General features: G+C 47.4%; 1 protein-coding gene across 1 annotated transcript; it reads right to left on the bottom strand.

Moving 5' to 3' along the window:
* Nucleotides 1-47: 47 nt before the first annotated feature.
* polq (polymerase (DNA directed), theta) lies at nucleotides 48-19950 on the bottom strand. The gene is made up of 35 exons (XM_079758902.1): nucleotides 19851-19950; nucleotides 19599-19695; nucleotides 18810-19294; nucleotides 18456-18697; nucleotides 17922-18098; nucleotides 17667-17797; nucleotides 17199-17355; nucleotides 16967-17078; nucleotides 16639-16840; nucleotides 16374-16515; nucleotides 16007-16153; nucleotides 15493-15705; nucleotides 14985-15127; nucleotides 14439-14649; nucleotides 13612-13754; nucleotides 12802-12995; nucleotides 11466-11590; nucleotides 10845-11088; nucleotides 8903-10517; nucleotides 7141-8773; nucleotides 6362-6502; nucleotides 5900-6102; nucleotides 5338-5554; nucleotides 4766-4959; nucleotides 4447-4572; nucleotides 4162-4336; nucleotides 3808-3931; nucleotides 3538-3638; nucleotides 3190-3272; nucleotides 2854-2955; nucleotides 2624-2735; nucleotides 2099-2223; nucleotides 1402-1537; nucleotides 930-1030; nucleotides 48-488 (listed from the first exon to the last, which is right to left on the bottom strand). Exons 1-35 carry the CDS (start codon nucleotides 19916-19918, stop codon nucleotides 375-377), a joined length of 8535 nt encoding a protein of 2844 aa, XP_079615028.1. The 5' UTR covers nucleotides 19919-19950; the 3' UTR covers nucleotides 48-374.
* Between the last annotated feature and the right edge of the window lie 852 nt (nucleotides 19951-20802).

Below are 20802 nucleotides of genomic sequence, written 5' to 3'. Positions count from 1 at the left end.
GCAATTTAATGATGTCATAAATGTAAAAAAATATAAATAAAAGGAAATTCAAAACAGTGAAATGGCGTGTAAGTGTGTTATTTTGATGGAAATTCATTGCAAAGATTAAATTAAATGGCAGCTTTCAATGTCCATTACCTAAAGGCTTCTTAAGAAATCCAAATGAGGTGTTATACCTCCAGTTCATATTATTATTCATGGCACGATTATTTTCTCATTATGTACAGAATCAGTATAAATAGGATAAATTCATATAGTTAAAGTTCATAGTGTATCACTATCCCTGAGATCATCTTTTCCTTGCATGTATATATTGAGTTAAAAAACGTATCTAAGTGTAACAGTTAATCATGGTTGTCCGTTAGCATTCTGTGTTATATGTCAAGGTCTTCAAGGTTACCCCAGCTGGGTCCAGCTTTTATCTTGGCCTTTAACTTCACATACAACTTCACCGCAGTCTCCATCTCTTTCTTCACTATCTGAGCCACCTGAGATGATGGGTAGAGAAAACACAATTCAAGTATAGTCAACAGAAAGTGTGCTCACCTGAAGATAAAGCAAACATGAATTTGGAGAGGAGTTTAAAGATATTATATAGACCGTAGTGGTTCATTTTCTCCTGTCTGTCGCTTGTAATTAGGGATTGCTTTGTCCAGCTAAACAAGGTAGCTGAAATTAGTTCAATGGTTACAGTGGACTTTCCCTAGAATAAATGTTCCCCTGTCTTCTGGAGATTAGGGAAGTACGTTAAGTAGCAAATACTTCAGAAATGTCATATCTACAGTGGAATTTAATTCAAAAGAAAATCTAAACTTCAATATATATATAAAAAACAACAATAAAGGTTAGGAATAGACTCATTTGATCTAATACAGGACCCTGGAAAGCAACGTTTGCAGTGTGCTCTGTGTAATGAGTTAATGTCCCACCTGGATGAGGTCCTCTTCTTTGGTCTCATAGATGAGCTCGTCATGAAGCTGCAGGATGAAGTAGGCTCCCCTCAGATGGGACGTCCCGCCCCGCCGACTCACTGGGGAGAGAACGACACACAGGCCAGTCCAGACGTGTTCTTAATAGTCTAGATCTGAATCTTTTAATGTGGCTTCTGTGTCATGCACGTAGGGGCTGCTAGTCTGGAGCAGTGCTTCCTGAACGGCTACACGACAAGTAGCAAGGTAAGGTTAAACATTTAGGAGGTTTTTAATAACATAAAGGGTCAATAAACTATGGTAATAAGTCAAACATATTCCATTATAAATATTATATTCAGAAAGTCATTTCTCCATTTTAGTTTTCTTCGCATCCCCGGATCGTAAACACGTGCGGTAAACGAGGTGGCTCACGACCATTAGTCCTGACCCCTGCTGTTCTCCGGGACGAGGCCCTGGATGCGACCCCTACCTGGCGCGGTGTGCTGGTGGGACGGGGGGGCGCTGGGGTAGAGCTCCCGCAGGCGCTTCTGGATGTTGACCGTGGCGAGTTTGACGATGTCGGCGGCCGAGCCCTGCACCGTGGTGTTCACCGCCTGCCGCTCGGCCTGGTAGGGGGGAACGGAGGGGAGTATGGATACAGAAACAATCAAGTGGTCTGAGAAAACTCTGAAGATATCTAACGTGGGACTGGGGCGGAGATAACACCAACCACTAACCTCATGACTCCACAATCCACGTTTGAATATTAATGCGTCACATCGAGCTGATTGAATCGAATAATGGTTATACGTTATAATGTCATGGTTTCTAACATGGTATGTGAGAAATCAACCCTAATTAAATTGACCTCTCTTCAAAAACTATACACCGTTTTCAAAGGGTGAGGACAAAACACGTGACTCGCTTTATACTAATCAGGGGTCTGCTACCTTGATGCCATGAGTCGTAGAATTATCTCCACTAGCTTAGTGAAGATGACCTGCTGACCTGGTACATTAAAGTAGCAGACCCAGAAGTAGTGTAAGGGTGAACAGAGTTTATCCTACCATGCTGTCTCTCTGAAAACGTCAGGCAGAACTGAAATGCACTCATAGTAACCACATGTGATAACTATGTCGGGCTGCATGTTAAACCCATGCCCAGGATAATGAACACGCTCTGCTCACATGTGCCTTGGCGTAGCCGTTGCCGTTGGTGATGGCGGGCAGGTACCTCCGCCGGCCCATCAGGGTCTGGACGTAGCCCCTCCTCTGGCAGTTCTTCACCGTCTCCCTGAGGAAGGCCTGGATCCCTGGAGCAGACAGAAGGACGTCCCCGCTTAGTGTTGGTGGAGGTGACTCAGAGCACACTGGGAATGGAGACGCTTTCATTCATTGAAAACAAATCAGCATTCTTCGGACAAGCAATATAGTTCCGGGAGAAAGGTGAATGGTTGCCAAGCAACACAGGCCAGCGTATCTTGGGATCGGCGGCGCATTGGTCCTAAAATTGACTTTTCACAAGTGTCATCACAGGACCCTCACAGGTGTCGCTCAAAACAGTAATTATCTCTGCTTTCATATAGCAGAGCAGGCAAATTAGACTGAACTTCACTTGCTGAGTCTAGGTACAGCTTTCATAAAAACAGGTTTGATCTGTGTTATTATTTGTGAATTGTACGATAGATCTGAAAGATATTAGATGAAGACTACCTGTGTATCTGGATTTGAAGCTCTCGATGTAGCAAGCTGCATCGTTCTCATCCACACCCATTTGCTCCCCTAAGGACTTGGGTCCCATCCCATAGATGATGCCGTAGCAGATCTATACACACACACACAGACACATATACACAAACACACACACAGACACACACTTTAGATACTGAATGAATGCTCAGGTATACACCATGAGAATACGTGTGTGTGGCGCACACACACACCTGCTTGGCCTGTTGTCTGAGGCTGTCGTTCACCGAGTCCGGCTCAATGCTCTTCCACTCGGCTGCAATGCAGCGGAACACGTCTGCTCCGCCGTTCAGCACCTGACCCATAACACACATGTTATAACTCGCATACATCATGGCAATCGCTTACAGTAAAATATTGGTTAATAAAATGACCCTTTTAATAGAATCATCATCTCAAGACCAACACAGGGGGTGCTTATAACACCCAAACACCTACCTTAACCACTCTAGTACCCGTGCCCTGGTACACAAGCAGTCCCAACAGACCCCATGGGAACCAGGGACTCTGAGCCAATCACAAAGACTCACCAGCAGGAGGCGCCGGTCCTTGGACAGGTGGGCCAGCACTCGGAGCTCCAGCTGGGAGTAATCTGCTGCTAGAATCATGCCCCCTACAGGCCACAGGGAACCACAAGCCCAAGGACGTCAAGGAGAGCAGCTTTCACAACAAGCATCCACTCATCGCATGGCAATTCAATTGGCTATTCAAATGTAAATTGAGCGTGTATGAGTGGTACTGCCACCGTGTTATCGAATGATTATGTCGTGATAATTCAATAAAAAAAGAAGATGATGTTAAAAAATCTATTAACGATAAGGAGAAAACATGCGCTCCTCGATAGCGGAGGTGATCATAAATATAAGCGGCTCATCCACCTGAGAAGGGCACAAAGGAATGCCGCATGCTGACAGAGAAGGCTGGGCCTTTCTTTGGACTGCCGACCGGAGCCGCGGGGATCATAGTGTGACGCTTCCTCCTGTGAAACAATGACAGCAGGATTACAAACTGAGCTATCCACAATGTATACAGATTGGCTGTGGGCCATTGATGAATACTGGACAGTTCATTATTTGGGCCATTTGGGCCTTGGAAACAAACAGCATCTGGAAAGAGATGCTCCATCCGGCGTAACGTCGTCAGCCTACCCTTGTTTGTTTGCAAGATGGCGGGCATCTTGTGAAGGGGGGCTCTCCCCCACGACGGTGGGCATGTCGATCTCAAAGTCCTTGGGGACATTCTGGATGTTGGGCTCTGTGAAGCTGACCCGACCTGCGGAGCATGTGGATTCAGAAAGCCTTGTTCAGTCCAAGAAACCAAAACCCACTTCATAATAACGGAGAAATAAAGGATGGGTCCGTTTAGCTCAGGTTGAAGGACGTGGTTCGATTCCCACTGAGGCCAGCCGTAGGATGCAGACACTTGGGATAAGTAAGATGTCTGGAAGAAAGCATGTAGCGTTTCTATACATAGAAATGCCCAGATATGTCTCTGGTCGTTACCCGTGGCCGTGTGGGTCTGGGCGATGGGGTGGATGCGGTCCATGGCCAGGCCAGGGTGGTGCCTCTTCTCCCTCTGAAGGGGGAACACCACCTTGGTCATGGCGTTGGTGATCCGCCGCCACTCCAAAATCACCCCGGGCAACAGGTGGAGCGGTCGAAGCTTCTCCAGCACGTCCTGATGACGTATTGAAACATGTCCCATATCATCACACACCCCGCGGGCCACACTGAGAGCTTTACAACGAAAGGCGGTACCAGGTGTACACGTTTTCACATGTCTTGTACCTTGGTAGTGCTGAACTGTTTGCCCAGTCGCGCTTTGCCTCCCCTCCTGGTGTAGCCCAGAGTCTTCTTATTTATAACCCCGTCCACGTCACCGTTTGGGGGCAGATGGAGCTCAAAGAACAAGATCTGCAGGACGGAAACACAGACACAGACACACACACACACAGAGTAAGACACAAGTGGTTGAATGATATATCCTGAACTTCGTTGAATTCTAAAGAGTGCATTATCTGTCATAAGGCATCTTATTACTCAAGTCTTTCCAATCCAAAATGTATATATTGGATTGGTCCAAATGACCACAGCATCATAGAGATACCTGTGCTATGTCGTCGATGCTGGTGAGGGAGAAGCTGTGCCCGGCCATGCCGTATGCCTGAGCCTCCAGGGCGCTGAGCTTGGCCTGCATCACGTGCTTCTGCCTCTCGCTCTCCCGCACACTGAAGCCCAGGCCGTTGAGCTCAAGCAGGGCCAGACATCGCTGGGATGGCATCTCCACCCGCCGGAACACGTCTGGTAGAGGCACACGATCAGCACCACTTAAAGGTCCGTCATTTAGAGGTTACAGTAGGCAACATTTGTGGGTTTCATGCTGGCTCCAGTCTAGATGGGAGTCTACACTGTGCACCTCAACCCTCCTTCTCCCCTCCCCTCTCCCAAACAGGTCCAACCTCAAAAGGCGTGGCACGCTCACAGTCTTAACGAGAGGTTTCTCCGCCAAGCTGCAGATTCAAAGCAATTTACCTTAATCCCTGTGGCCTTGAAGTTAGTCTTCACGGCACGCTGGGTTTGAGACTCAAATCATGTGCGGACATCGTACATTTAATTGAACACAAAGTCCAATCCGTGTTTAAGTCCTTTACAAACAAATGTGGGCTGGCATAGCCTTACCCAGCATGCCGTCTTTCTCCAGCAGGCCGGTGAGGTGGGTCATGGTGGCGTGGACCAGCACGCTTTCTGTAGCCGCCTTCACGCGGGGGCAGTAGGTGCTGGCGTACCTGCCCTCCCCCAGCCCCTCCAGTAAGGCCAGCTCTGCGGGGCAGTAGAAGGTTGCCATGTTGGCCAGGGTCCTCTCCTCGCTACCTGGGTCCACCAGCCAGCACGCCACCTGTGGCACCGCCGGGGTTCAGTTATTATTATCAAAAGACGATTCAGGTGTGGGTTAAGTTTTGCTTTCCCACATTGCTGTTGTTATTCCAAATCCCAAGTAGAAATCGTGAATCAAATGTATATTTTATGATGTGATCATGGTGAGTCATGGCAACATCGCATTTGATATTTCTAAGAGTCAGTTGACTTCTTAAGTTTGTTTACAAAAACAAACAATTTATCCAGCAGATGACTTCCATGTTAATTTCTTAACTTTAAGTAAGAGAAAAAAGACATTCATCCATAGGATATAACAAAAATAAAGGATCATTGATCATCATTAAGTATATATGTTTGTTTGTACCTTAGGGTCTTCACAGCTTCCCTCCAGACTGACACCACAGCTCAGCACCAGTGTTTTGTACACATGGATGATGTCATAGGTGATAACCACGACGGCTGACTGGCTGACCAATGGCCTGTTCAGACAGGCCTTCACCTGCTCCAACCTCTCACTCACTGGCAAATCAGCATCCAGCGGAGGCGGGGCCAAACTAGAGCTCAAACCTACAGTGTTGCACACAAAACCAAAATGTATTGTCTGTGGTTAAGAATGGTGTCTGTGGTTATGTGAGGGCTGGTCTGTGTATTGATAGGGTTCAAGAAAGATATATTAAACTACAGAGAATTAAGGTCTGTATTACTGGATTTTTCTGCCCTTTAATAAAAGAAATTGTGAGGTTCCAGACTAATACACATTTGCAAATGAATCTGGTGATGTCAGGCTATTTATCGTAGTCAGTGCTCTCTAATAGCCAGCATCCACCTGAGCTCTGCTCCTGCTGCAGAGAGATGTAGAATGCATCCCTCGAACCCCAGCACACGCTCAGACCCATCAACACCAGCCCATCCTCTCCCCTCACTGGGAACCCAGCCGCACTGCACAGCTTCTGGCGGTTCGCTGACCCTGCACATATCACACACAACATGTAACGTCATTGGTATAGTAGAGTACTTTATTGATCCCCTAAGCAAAGTTTAAGTGTTGCAGCAGCAAATCACAAACACGACTAAGAGGACACACAATGATGAAGGTAAAAGTAAACAAAATATATACAAATACAAATGACGATACTAGATAAAAAAAAACAACTAAATAAATAATAAATAGATAAATACAAATTGAATTTAACTTCAAGTCAAGTCATTGCTATTTTTGTACAAATGGAGGAATCTCCTTACCCAGCACCTGGGAGTCATCAAAGGTGGTTAGGCTACTGCTGTTGGTAGGAAAGTCCTCCTGTTACAGTCCTCACTGCAGCAGAGCTGAAGGAGCCACTGACTGAGGACATTCTGCTGTCTGAGCAGTAAGTTATTTAGGGGGTGTGCACGACTTGAATGTACCCAGTCGGCGCCTCTTTCATCCTCAGCACGCGACATACTTAAGACCCATGATTAACAACAATGGGGGCTGATACATTAATACTAATAGACTATATATACTATTGATTGCACATGCTTGATATAGTCTTGCAGCTGATCACAATCAAGCTCTCAAAGCGTGCCTAAAGGACCACCCACTACATGTGCACCGGCGTCACTGACCTCTCTTGCGTTCCTCTCCGATGCCGCCCTTGGGATGCGGGCTCTGCTCTGGCCGCTGGCAGGCCAGTGCCAGGGCGTAGCGCTCCTTTGTTCTCCACTCGCTGATGAACGTGTGGAAGAGTCCCCGGTCGCTGGCCACGTCGATGATTGAGAAGGCCCCAGAGCTACTGGGTGTGAGGGGGGCGCTCTGGGACAGCTGGAGGCTGAAGCCCTCGTCGATAACCGATGTGTCTTCATCAGGCCGGCCGGCCTCCGGGTCAGCTGGGATCGGAGGGGCTGCGTCGGGTACCTCCGAGCGGGCTCTTGACTTGTAGTTGTCTCCCGCTTTGGATTTGTGGTCGAGTTCGGGAGCCGATCTGTTTTTATCGTTCCCGGACGTGGGTATATCGGCAGGCTGGGGACGTCGGCTGGGTCCTGGGAGGGATGTTTGACATGTTGGAACCTGCTTTGAGCTGCGGAGGCCTGTGGAGACGGTGGACTGTTTCAGCGGCTTGGCAGACAGAGGCGAATGGACAGAGGAGGTTGTTAGTTTGATTCTGGGAGTGACAGGTGCCGTTTCCTGTGTGGGGGGGATGAGGTCACAAGCAGAGGATGGCCTCTCTCCGGCTTTCTTTTGTCCAGGGCCTTCCTCCGTCGCTTCGGAGCGGCTCTGAGCAGCAGGCGGGAGTGCCTGATGCAGTTTCCCATCCCTCCTCATCCCAGGCTGAGGTGTTTCCAGGTCCTTCCCTGCAGCATTGTGCACGTGGGCTAGCGTGACTGATGCTGTTGTTTTTATTGTTGTGACACTTTGGAGGGGTGGGTCAGCCATGCTGGGCCACTGATCGAACATCTCTTGCAGTCCAGGGCTGCAGTCAGGAAAATGATCAGGTGAGCTCTGGATTTGCTTGGCTTTTGCTACACCCTGTCTGATTTCATTCCTGCCCGCTCTCTTGCTTGCCTCACGCATGTTCAAGAATACATGATCGTGGTTCCTCGGTGGCGTAATTTTTTTTAACTTTTCTGCTCGACCTTGGGTCCCACCTGTATCCGTACGGTGCAGCTCGATTGATTGGAGCGGTTTGGTTTTGGATTGGGCCAGGTTGGGTTCTGGTAGCTTAAACTGACCAGGCTTAAGGCTTGAATATGATCCCTGCTGGTCTGCCATGAGCATACTGTCTGGTTTGGACTGTTTACCTTCACCATAGCTACGTCTGCGCCCTTCTGGTGATCTTTTCGCGTGTCTGAGCAAGCTCTGCCTCTCCAGGAAGTGCTCCCCCACCAGCAAAGAGTCACCCCATTCAGACAGATTGAAGGACGACTCGCTCCATTGCTTAGCCTCTTCTGCCTCCTGATTGGCCAGAAGCTCACTGCGTCGTCGGTCCTGACCAGAGGGAAGTTGGGGGTTTTCTGCAATCTCCTCTCTAAGCGGCTCCTCTTGATCTGGTGGAAGCAGCCCGTCCTGGTCTGGGCTGAGGCCAGCGAGAAGGGAGCCCTCATAGAGACTGTCAAACAGGAAGCTACTGCTTGCATTTAAACTCTCAGAATCAACCGGATCCACGTCTAATGCAGGGCAGATGCCAGCCTCCTCTTGCTTCTGTTTTTCTTCACCATCTTCTTCGTCCATGTTCTCACAACCATCTACTCTTGGAGTGATCTATGGAATTCAATAACAACCATCCATCACTAATCACTCATATAACGTTCAATATATAGTTGTGTACACATTGACCAAATATACTATTACGATAATTAGGAAGGAAATAACTCAACTAAACTGACTCACCTGGTGGCTTGCGTCCAGGATTAGTTCTAGCTGGGCATCTGTGAGAGAAATATTAAATCTTGGACCAGCGTCATCAGGTCTTACATGGGATTGGGCCTCAGCATGGGGACCATCAGTTTGAGAGCTGTGAGCGTTGTTTCCAGCATGAGGTTTCTGCACCTCAGGCTGGAGTCTTCCGTCATTCGTGTTCTCCTCCAGCACCTCATCTTCCTGAGGTCTGCTCGCTCTTCTCTCATTCAGCTTTTCCCCCTGTTCCTCTCCTTCCCCGACCGTCTCCCCTCCCACCGGGTTCACCTGATCCAACATGATCCTCTCGGTCATAGAGTCCAATTCAAAACTGTCGGATCCAAAGCTTTCCTCGGCCTCCTTAGAGTCCACTGGCACGGCCTCCTCTCCATGAGCTCCATCTGTGTACAGCTCTGGGGAGGAGAACCGCTCCTCCTCCTGTCTCCTCCTTTGCTCGGCCACAGAAGAGAGGGAGGGAGGTGTTGGCGTGGGAGATTTGGACGGCGGCCCCACAACTGGAACCTGTGACGTCGGAACATTATTGGGAGAAGTGGAATCGGTAAGACCCCCTAAATCACCCGCTTGGGGGGGATCTGTTGAAATAATGGTGGCCATCTGTGGAGGTGTACGAGAACTGTGACGTGGACTTTGAACAATCTCCAATTCAGAATCCGCTGATGGCAGTGCTTGTTGCACAGTTTGGACACCTTCCCAAACATTACTCTCAGTATGAATCGACTGGAGGACTTTGCTCAAGGCTTTGGAGTGCTTTACCACTCCCGACCGAGCAGGGGAGGCCACAGATTCGGCGGCGGCGGCATCCTCTTCAAATGCCTCTGCAGAACCCCGATACTGCCCCTGCCTTCGGGTTAATGGGGCCCGGAACCGAGGTGGGGGCATGGGGGACGTTGGGGGTAGAGGAAGGGTCTTGAGCGGAGGAAGAGGACTGGACATCAACTCTGCCAATTCCTGCGTCAGGCTTCTGTGGCAAACGGCCCCCTTTGTGTTCACAGCTTCTGGTTTTGTGGGAGTCACCTCTTCACCCCTGACCCCGATTCCTTCCTCTGCTCTCTGGTCCTCCCTTCCAGCTGCCCCCTTCCCCGCCGTCGTTGTTCCTCTTTGCTTTGCCACATGTTCTGTCATTTCTTGATTGTGAACGATGGCAACGGTTTGATTGGTTGATTTAGCCTCTGCTCCTCTCTCTGTCAGGCCTTCGTGAGCTGTCTCTGTTCTGACTGTGTGTCGCTTGCTTCCCGGTGGGTTCTCATCACGTTTCTCCTCTGCTTCTCTCGCTGCACCTCTCGTCCTATTTTGATCTTTTTTCGTATCCTCTTTCTGTCCTTCTGCTCCCTTGTGTATTTCCCTCTTATTGGGGGATTTTGATTGGCTGCTGCTGTGTCCGTCATCTGGCCCTGTGTCAGAAAGAGTCCCCGGGTCCCACTGGACCCCCAGCTGAGCCAGGTCTCCCTGGAGGAGGAGCCTGGCCTCAGACACAATCTCATTGGCTGCTTCCTTTTCCGTCAGGGCCCGCCCACCACTGACCCAGACACAGCGCAGACTCCGCCTCTCGGCTGCCTCCACCTCGCTCTCGTCCACGGCCCGCTTAGAGCTGTCGACCACAGCACAGCACGCCATTACTTCAACAGGTTATGACAGAGGAGAGACCACTTACCACACTGAAGAGGCTAAGGGAAAATGATTAGCAAATAAAGACGGCCCAGCCCAGATGTTCTCTTCCATTCACTGACGCCTGTGACCATCAGTGAATGGAACTGATAACGTTATCTAACAAGGGCATGTAAACAAATGTCATGGTTTAGGGTTAGCTTACGCTTGCATACAAATAGGTTAATGCATTACAAATGTCCAATGGTTGCGATTTTCATAAAATGTATATCACAAAATGAAACCCCCACACACAAACACACACACACACCTCTTAAAGGGAATGGCTTTCCGCAGTGCTTTCTCCACGTCAGCCACGGTGGCCCTGGCGAGCTCGGCCACGGTGCACAGCCCCTGGGCGTACAGCGCTCGGGCCCGCGTGGCGTTCAGCAGGGACACCCGCACCAGGTCCACCAGCTCCCTCTGCACGCCGAAGCTCAGCCGCGTCTGATACTGGGACAGCAGCAGCTCCATGCTGCTCCAGCCCAGCCTCTTGCAGAACACCGTCACCATGCCTGCCGGGACAGACAGAGAGACAGAGACAGAGACAGAGAGAGAGGCAGGCAGACAAACAAACAGGCAGGCAGACAGAAAAAGAGAGGGACAGAGAGCAAGAGAGAGTTTGAGGGGGGGGGGGGGGGCTTGTCTTGTCAAGCTTGACTTATAATTCCCACACTGTTGAACTGAACAAATTAACTACTGTGTGTGTAACACATCTAGCATAAAACAAGCCTTTTTTGACGTTTGACACTAACTTACAGTTGCACAGGTTCAACATTCAGATGAAAACCACCCTAACCTCAACAGCAGCTAAGAGACTCTGGATTGTAGGTATGTGTATACGAGACAGCAACAGGCATGTGTTCACCCTAATAAACTGTGGGCCATGTACCTGCGTATGTGGAGGCAGACTGCTGCAGCGACTGCAGCTGGCCGCGGTTGCAGTTGTACCTGGAGGCCACCGTTGCCAGGGGAACCTCCTTCACCAGTTCCTGCAGGACCAGGGTGGTGAAGAACCTGGAGACACGTGGAGGAACCACCAGCTGGTTAGTTCATGCACACACAGCGTTGGAGGATTCCTGCTTCGCACAGTAAAACATCCAGGTGCCATGTCCACCTGTCAGTGGAGCCGTCTGATCTAACCTATAGACCTGGTCAGCAGATTTATATGGTCTCAAACTGGGCAATCCCTCGATAGCAGAGTGCACACTAATGAACACATCTTTAACAAGAACGACCCGACCTGATTCTTCTCTCTCGTTCGTCTCGTTCGTTCTCAGACTCGACTCCTCCCAGACCCACTAGTTGCTGCCTCGCTGACTCGCTGTTCCTTCACTGACTGTGAATGGTGAAGAGGGAAGACGCTTAGTGAGCGAGCGTACGATAATATGATTAAATATCAGTGAAATGGTAATGCATGCTGTCTTTGTATTTTCTGTGTCATGCCAGATTACTTGAATATTTGAATGTCTCGTCAATCTGTCTCGTTCTTTCTTGATTCGTTCTCACACACACGACCCGAGACCCCCACCTTGGTGGATCTTGATCTATTCTTGAGTGGGGGTTGCCATCTTCACAAGTGTTAAGTTCCTGTTACACAAGAAAAATCAAATATGCCCAGAATAAACATAACTGTACATAATTTACTTTTAAACTCCATCATGGCTAAATCGAGTCTATTATCTTGCTGATATGTTAAACATCCAATAATCAACTACACCCCCCCCCATCCCACTGTGTTTGGTTAAAGTTGTAATGTTGTGTCGATTGATGACAAACTTGCACTATCATTTGAGAATGATAACGAGGGAGGAGCTGACTCTGACTGGCTTAGCTGAGAACCGTGCATTCCATGGTTCGATTCACCGCTACTGGAAACGAGACTGAACGAACGAACAAACGATTCTGAACGATTCTTCTTGGCGAACTGACCGACGCGAACTGAATCAAGGTAAAGAATCATGAAATCCATCGCTAGTGCACACTACAAACAGTGGGAGTTCTCATCTGGGATTTGATTACGCATAAAGTACCGTGGAGTGAACACATATTCAGTTTAGACAGTATTTTAAAAACAACCCTTTCCATTGCAATCTATAAATCCATCAACTTTAAGAAACACAAAAAGCTAAACACACACACACAGTACACAGAACCCAGCCGGGAAAAACCTTAATACAGAAATTTCTACAAATCAAACCCAGACGTCCACACAGCTGAGCCCTCACCGTTTGTGGACGGCCATCTGCCGGCGCTGCGCGTCCGTCTTGGCGACCAGCTTGCCGCTGACGGAGCGCGCCAGGAAGCCCTCCTGCACGCCCACCAGCTCCGCCACCCTCTTCATGGAGGAGGGCAGCAGCTCCCACAGGCAGAAGAACTGGTACCAGTCGATGGTGGTCCAGTCGCTGTACACCGGGGTGATCTGAACACTCGAGGGGGAAGGGGGGGTTGGACTTGTGGGTTCGAACCGCATCCCCGTCAGCAAGAGGCCTGACCCCTTCTCGCTTACTGATGTTATGCAGACATTCATCATCAAGTAAGTTGACGTGAAAAATATAAGTTGTATCATCATCAGATGATTAAAGTTATGAGTTAGTTGACTAAATAGCATGTTGTAGTAAATACTAAATAGAAAATAGCCAATGTATATTCTGTTCCATACTATTGCATAAAGTCGTTCTAATTTTGGGCTCTAAGGATATGTTTTGCACATTCAATTATCCTCGACAAATCCCCTTCAATCTGTTAGAAGTCACATTGATATATTTAAATTAGAATTTGGATGTGCAAATGTTTGGGTGTATATATATGTGTATATATATATATATATATATAAATATGTAGGGATATTCACGTGTGTACCGTCTATATACACATTATTTAAGATTATTTTGTTCATTAAAGAGAAGTATCCTCCTCTTGTTTCTGTCCTGGTGACCCATTTTTATATCTATTTTGAATATATATATATACAAAATAGATGTGTGTGTGTGTGTGTGTGTGTGTGTGTGTCTGTGTGTCTGTGTGTGTGCGTGCACCAGGTAGAGGGTGTGCAGGTCGTTCTCCAGTACGAAGCCCTTCATGGCGCGCTGCAGGTCAGCGAATATCCCCAGAGCCTCGGGGGGAGAGAGGGAGGAGGAGAGAGTGGCTGCTCCCAGCAGGGAAGGAGCAAACCTCTCCTCTGGTAGCCAGGAGGAGAACACACATTAGTCATGGGAACCAAACAGCCTAATGCTCAATGAAGCATTAGAGATTAAAAGGTACCTGCTTTTTAAATATCTATTATTTAAACCATTTTTCAGTCTGTGGCAAATATGTTGAAATAGTCAAGAGAATAACATTCTCTCTACTTAATGATGGAAAAGCGGATATCAAGAGGTAATCTAGTCTAGTGGTAATCTACAGTATGGACATTTGATCACTGGAATAAGAACATACAAAACCCATTATTAATATTTTTCCTAAATAGTGATGATCTTGATCCAAATCGTCAACAATTTCATGGTCATCCTCATCCCCACCAAGGCCATCAATAATGCAAATAATTGAATTCATATGTTTCATCACTTATTTCATAATTTCATAACTTCTCCTTTTAATAATCTAAAATTTATTTAACTGTTGTATATAGTTATTCATTTATTTTATTTGATTACTCACATTTTATTTATATAGTCAAATGTATTTATTTAATCTATCCTTCTGTTATTTCTCAATTTTATTTGGTTTGTAAGAACAACCAAATAAACCAACAAGAAAAAATAAATCCCCATTCATGGCCTGGTATGATCTAGACCAGTATTCAAACATCATCGTCCTCAACATCTGAGCATCCAAAATTAAAATTAAAAAGAGGCAGCCACACCTTCCCCCTCCTTCAGGATAGTGATGAACTCATTCTCCATTAGCCACTCCACGCAGGTCTCGATGGCGCCCCTGTTGGTCTCGGGCTCCGGCCCCTCCTTCAAGCCCCCGTCCGAGGGGTCCCGCTCCCATCGGGCGCTGGCGGCCAGCAGCGTGCACGAAGCATACAACCGCACATCCTGTGGTGTGCTGGCCACACCTCCAACGATGATCTGTACGTTTGCGGGGAGGACAAGGCACTGAATTATGGATGTGGTAATGGAGGTAAACACATCCCTGCTTTGGTGCACACAGAGTTGATTACACCTCAATGCTGCAACCTCAATTCAATACTGTCTTACTCTCCTCCCTCGAATGGTAAAACTAATGCAATGCATCCATGGACAAAGTGTTCAACACCACCAGTATGATTTAGAGTTAGGGTTTCCATTCCCACTCCCCCCACCCTGAGCGAAGACGTGCCCTTGTCTGACGCATCTCTGGAAAGTGACCACCCAATTACTTACATTATAAGGAGCTAGTAGGAGGGAGACTGAGTAACACATACCTCCAGGATGGCTCGAAGCATGCTCGTGGTGACACCATCCCCCTCCTGCTTCACCAGGCAGCTGCTGATTGGTCGAAGCACACCCTGGACAAGGGTAATGCCCTTCTGCCTCTCAGACTCCTTGCACACAAGCACACTCTCTCCTGTCCCAGAGAGAGACAGCAGATGTACAGCTTGTTAGTCACTTTGTTGGACATGCCATCAGACTTTACCAATCATTGATGTTTATAGACCTTCATTTTAAAGAACATTATTTGGATTTTGTTTGATTTGATCCACTGCCACAGAAACTAACCAGTTTAGTCATTCAAACGTATATATCTTCCGAACTCCAATGTGGCGTTAACCGAAAAAAATAAACAAGCTTTACGGAAGCAGCTGTCAATGGCTTTCGTTCTTGGCCCATCGCCCACACCTCTCACGGTTTCGCTACTGAACCAAACCACTGATCATTGCATCATTTAGTGTCTCAGTCATTTTGGCCACTTCTATTCGTGGGTTCTCTTGCCTTGGGTGTCCACCCCCTTGCGGCCCGCCCGCCCGGCCATCTGTTTGTACGTGAGAGGGTCTAGCAGGTGTCCATTGAAGGTGGGGGTTCGGATGATGACCCTGCGGGCCGGGAGGTTGACCCCAGAGGAGAGGGTAGAGGTCGCGGCCAGCACTTTGACCAGGCCCAGGCGGAACGCACCCTCCAGAATGTCCCGCTCATCGAACGTGAGACCTACAGAGGACACACCAAACAAAACAATATGGTAGAGGTGCAGAAGTACTTGTATACCGTCTGAATTGAATAAGGGTTTCCCTTGTTAGTAGAAGGAAAGTTGCTATGGAAACCATCCACCCTGTAATCCAATAAATGAATTCCTTGATAAAGAAAGACATTAATGCCATCTGTGAGGACAACACAGCCAACGATAAAATTGTAAATACATAGTTAGAATATTCATATTTTTCTTTCTTTCTTTATTATAACAACCATTTCCTTAATATTTAAATGGCTACGCTGCAATTGGTTTAATCACCAGCGTGGTGGAAGCCAACCCCCCAGGGGACACAGCGCTGTAGGGTAGGGTCTAGCCCAGCAGGGGTGCGTCTCAGCTGGGCGATCACATCAACCAGGCCCTTCTGGTCCAGACATACCGCCTGGGGATCGGCCCCAGCCTTGCTATCTGCAGAATACAAACATTACATGACATTTTACCGCTGGAAGTAATACATCCACAATTATTATACAGTCGATATAGTCATTCCTGTTAAATGATCATTAATCAATTAGTGTCATTCCTTTGATTCTGATATATTTATATAAAATGTAGCATGACACGGTATAGACAGTAAAATATCTTTCCATAAACAAAAGTTAAATAGTGTAAAGATGCAAGAATTCACCAGTATTTCTGAGATTGTAGAATGCTCTGGCGATGCTGTCGGCTAGCTTCTCACACCAGATCTTTGAGGGGCAGAAGAGCAGCACAGAGTGGCCGTCTCTCACCGTCTCATAGCTCAAACTCACTATGTGGTCGTCATCCCCCTTATATTAAACACACACACAGACAGTTAACACACAATTAACACACATATACACAAACACAATCAACACAGTTAATCACCTCTGGATTGAAGGAGCCCCTCCCCACCTCCAAAACTCACTCACCTTCACATTGATGGCAGGAGAGAACTTTCGAACCAGGGAGAGTGTGTTGTCGTAGACATTGCTGCCCACCTTGACGAGCTCCTTCAGGGGGACCGGCCTGAAGTCGGTCTGATAGAGCTCTGCTCCCAGCCACCCAGCCAGCAGGGCCAGGTTAGGAAGGGTGGCACTCATACCTATGATCTGCACCCCATCAGAGAAGGAACTGTAGGGACAGATTATACATACATTATCAATCACACCCCAACACCTTTGTAACAGAAACGATCAGTAAGACCAGACCAACAAATCAACCAAATAGACCAAGTGATGTAATAAAAGACAGACGGACCCTTTATCGTTCCGCTGCAGTGCAATGAACCGTATCTTGGTCAGCAGCAGCTCGAGGAGGTAGCCCCTCCCGGAGTCTCCCACCATATGCAACTCATCCACCACCACCATCCCTGTGATTACCCCGGAAAGAAATTGCAAACGCAAAATGAGAAAAACTCTTTAATACACGTCATCTGTGAATCGATACATCACGTCAAGGAGTATGATCAGGTTTTAAACAGGTCCGTTACCTAGAAGGTCCATGCTGTCTTCTTCTATTAGTCTGTTGACGAGGGAGTTGGCCTTCTCTATTGTGCACACCGCCACGTCCAGGGCCCCGAAGCCTCCTGGCGCCGAGGTTCCCCCCATGTATCCCTCCACCCGCACGCCCGCCTCTTCGAACACACTCTGCGGGGGCGACAGACAACACACACGCACACTGGTGTTGCAGCCGCATTGTTGATCGCCCGGAAATGTATTTATCGTAAGTGTGATGATCCAGTCGTACCCTCCGTTTATTTACCAAGTTAACATATCAAACATTAGCTGCTTATTCATCCTTTGTTACTTGTCCCTATTTCAGCCAGATAGAATTAAGACTTGAATGAACACTGCCTATTGGATAAGACAAGCTCATTTAGACATTGCTTTATTCTGGTAACTAATGTTGTGATGTTACAGACTGAATCCATCCATCCATCCAGGTGACCCTCCCTCACCTGAAGGTAGTGCATTTTCTCCTTGGCAACCGAGACGAATGGCAAGATGAAGAGAGCCTTCCTTTTAGTCTCCAACACACGCTTCAACATCAGCAGCTCCGACACCAACGTCTTCCCAGCGCTGGTGGGGGCTAAGAACATACAGGATAACGTGGACAGAGGGAGAGATAGCTTCGTTGAACCAAAATGCATGGCAATATTAAAGCGACCAACTTCTAATGACCTGCATGTCCACTACGGACTCAGCCGTTTTACCCGCGTAGACAAGGTTCTTTCCCTGCAGGACCTGGCCGACGGTGAGGCACTGGGCCTGCCAGTCGAACATGTGGGTGACCCCATGTCTCTTGTAGCGCTCCAGGACGGGTTTCGGAAGGCCCCAGCTGGACAGCAGCAGCTTCTCTGCGTGCTCTTTAGGAGCACGCATGGCAAAGCCTAGAGAGAGAGATTATACACTCTGATTAAAGAAGGATTCTGGGTGTGTTTAATGTTGACCAACATGGAAGAATTCATGATGCTAATGGGACAGGAACTGATCATATCACCTTTTGTTAAAAATCTGGCGAGGGGCAGTTTGATGAATGATATCAGGCAAAAACTTTGAATTCAAAATGTTTTAAACCGTTGAAATAATGCAATCGATGATATACAATGTGTACTCCAATATGGTATATCTTTATGACAGGTCAGTTGCTATGTGCTGATATAATGGTTATAAACAGCACTATATCATTATCAGCCCTGGACTTAGTTCGAGAGGAATACCAACAGCTGGCGTTGGTTTAGCCTCACCTTGCTGAGTTAAAGTGTCAGGGAGAAGACTAGCCTCGAGGCCAGTGGGTATTGTGAGTACAGATGCCGAATGATTCTGTAAGGACCGCTGGAGTTCTGCCTTCTTCCTGGCCGCTGCCAAGTGGGTGGGACTAAACAGGATGAAGTTCGTGGAGGCGTCCAATGGGGAGTTGCCTTTGCTAATTGGACCAGCTTTTGCCGGGCTTAGAGGGGAGTCTCTTCTCCTGGATTTGTGCACCTGACTGTTGAAAATGAGTTAACCGTTCGAGAACCATCCAACAAATCTGAATTTAATAATAAGGTGTGAATATAGTGTGAATATACAACAAAGTGGATGTGAAAGTTAAGACTTACCCAGGATCCACCGCTTGTAGCTTGGTCGGTGTGTTTCCATGGGGCAGTGTGTTGCTGGGGCCTGCAGAGTCTGATTGGCAGCTCTTGGTTCCTCTCTGAGGAAGATGTGCATCCTCCAAGTCCTCGCTAAAGAGAAGCTTTTGGGCGAGATCTTTGCAGCCGGCCCTCCGCATACTCCCACCCCCATTACGGCTTTGCGTGCAGGCTCGCTTTGCTTCACTAGCTTGTTCAGGGTGGCAGTGGGCTTCGTGTGTGATTCCATTGGGACGTGAATTACAGTGTTTCATGGATTCTTCATGGTTCAGACTTTGTGTCGAGTCGTTTTTCCGCTTTCTGGTGCAATTGTTTGGTCCATTTGTGTGGATGGTGATTGGTGGATCCATTCGAAGCAGAGGTTTTACAGGGTCCAGGGCATCGAGTGCCTGCATCATCTCATCGTCAAGTGCCAGGGAGGATTCCCCCAATGGAAATACAGCTCCTCCGCCCTATGAAAGCAAAGGTGTCTCCTGTCAAACTAGCAGTGCTCAAGGTAGCAGTAGAAAGTTGCAGCAAAATTATATCTGGAATATATATGGATTATAGCTTTGTTTCTTTTCCTGAATTATATTATTGTGTGGATTATTATCTGTATGGTTGTGATTATTGTTTAGAGTGGTTCATGTACTTTTCCAACAAATTCGATTTGTCATTGATAAGTTGTTTTTTTATATATACACAGGCGTGAATGAACGATTATTTTAAGAGACAGGGATGACAGTAGGAATCAGATTTCCTGGCAGTCAGACTCACCACGTTAGAGCCCTTGTGGTTCTCTGTCTCCAACGTTGTTGTTTTATTCGAGAATTTACCATGTTTTCCGGTAATTGGTTCATTGTTGACCTGATTGCTGTAAAAAGCACATTGGGTCCTTAGTAGGTGGGAGGTTTAAAAATGCATATTCATATTTATTTAATTTCAGTGTAACTCTTGTATGCATCCTTATTGTACAACCACCATGTACAGGTAGTTATGTAGTGAACTAGTCATGTATGTGTTCTGTACCTTTTCTTGACGATCTGGTGTTGTCCCATGTAACACTTCTTTTTATTTGGAGGGCCCAAGTTGCTCATACCGACAACTTCGTGTGAGTCGACTTACTAAACGTCCTAGTTGTTTTGAATTAATACACATGACATCGATGTAAAAAAGTAAAACAGTAATCTTAAAAATTGCTTTATATATGTATATGTTAATGAACACGCAAACAAATTGCAGCCGTTTTGACAATATTTAGATGCCGAACTGTAAACATAACTTCAACACGACTGAAATCAAAAAGACCGCTGCGTTGGCTCCGCCCCCGGTGTAACACAAAAATAGTTCCTTGTAGCAAATGCCCAGAAACAATGGTTCCTACCTGATTTGACGATTTGACGCAAGACTGCAAGACCAATTTTCTACTCAATACTTTTGACAGTATGGTGAACTACCTCGATGAATGTAAAACATTTTACAGCTAAAGTAAAACCATCTAATTTTGGGAAACAAATTATCATATATATTGTCTTTATATTGTCATTGTCTATCATATTGTGGCGACTCCTACGGGGGTCGCGCCGGGGATTCTTGGGATCCGTGATGCCGGTTGGGGAAAATGGGTTTCATTGTGTTTTTGTGATCTCACACACGGAGGCACGGATGAGATTGTCCATGACAGCCGTCAAGTGGGTCTTGAACGTGGTCACGGTCTCCTCCATGCTTGCTGACTGCGGGTCCGAGCGGACACACACAAAAAGGGACTGGGGGAACAGATGACGCAGATCACCGTCTCTGGGATCTGGAGGGGAGAGTTCAGAAGTCTAGAAGCGAATCGATGGCTTAAGATAGGATCGCAAGACCAACTCGGTCGAAAGTGCTCCGAAAACGGACTAAGTGACAAAGAAAATTAACCCAACTTCTTCCCGGGGTTGGGTTTTTTTGCAGGTAGTTTTGCAACACGTCTAGGTGGTACATG

Source organism: Pollachius pollachius (genome assembly GCF_949987615.1).
Source record: "Pollachius pollachius genome assembly, chromosome: 2".
Lineage (NCBI taxonomy): Eukaryota > Metazoa > Chordata > Actinopteri > Gadiformes > Gadidae > Pollachius > Pollachius pollachius.
The sequence above is the reverse complement of the archived record's forward strand: the minus strand, read 5'-3'. Positions and strand labels throughout refer to the sequence as shown.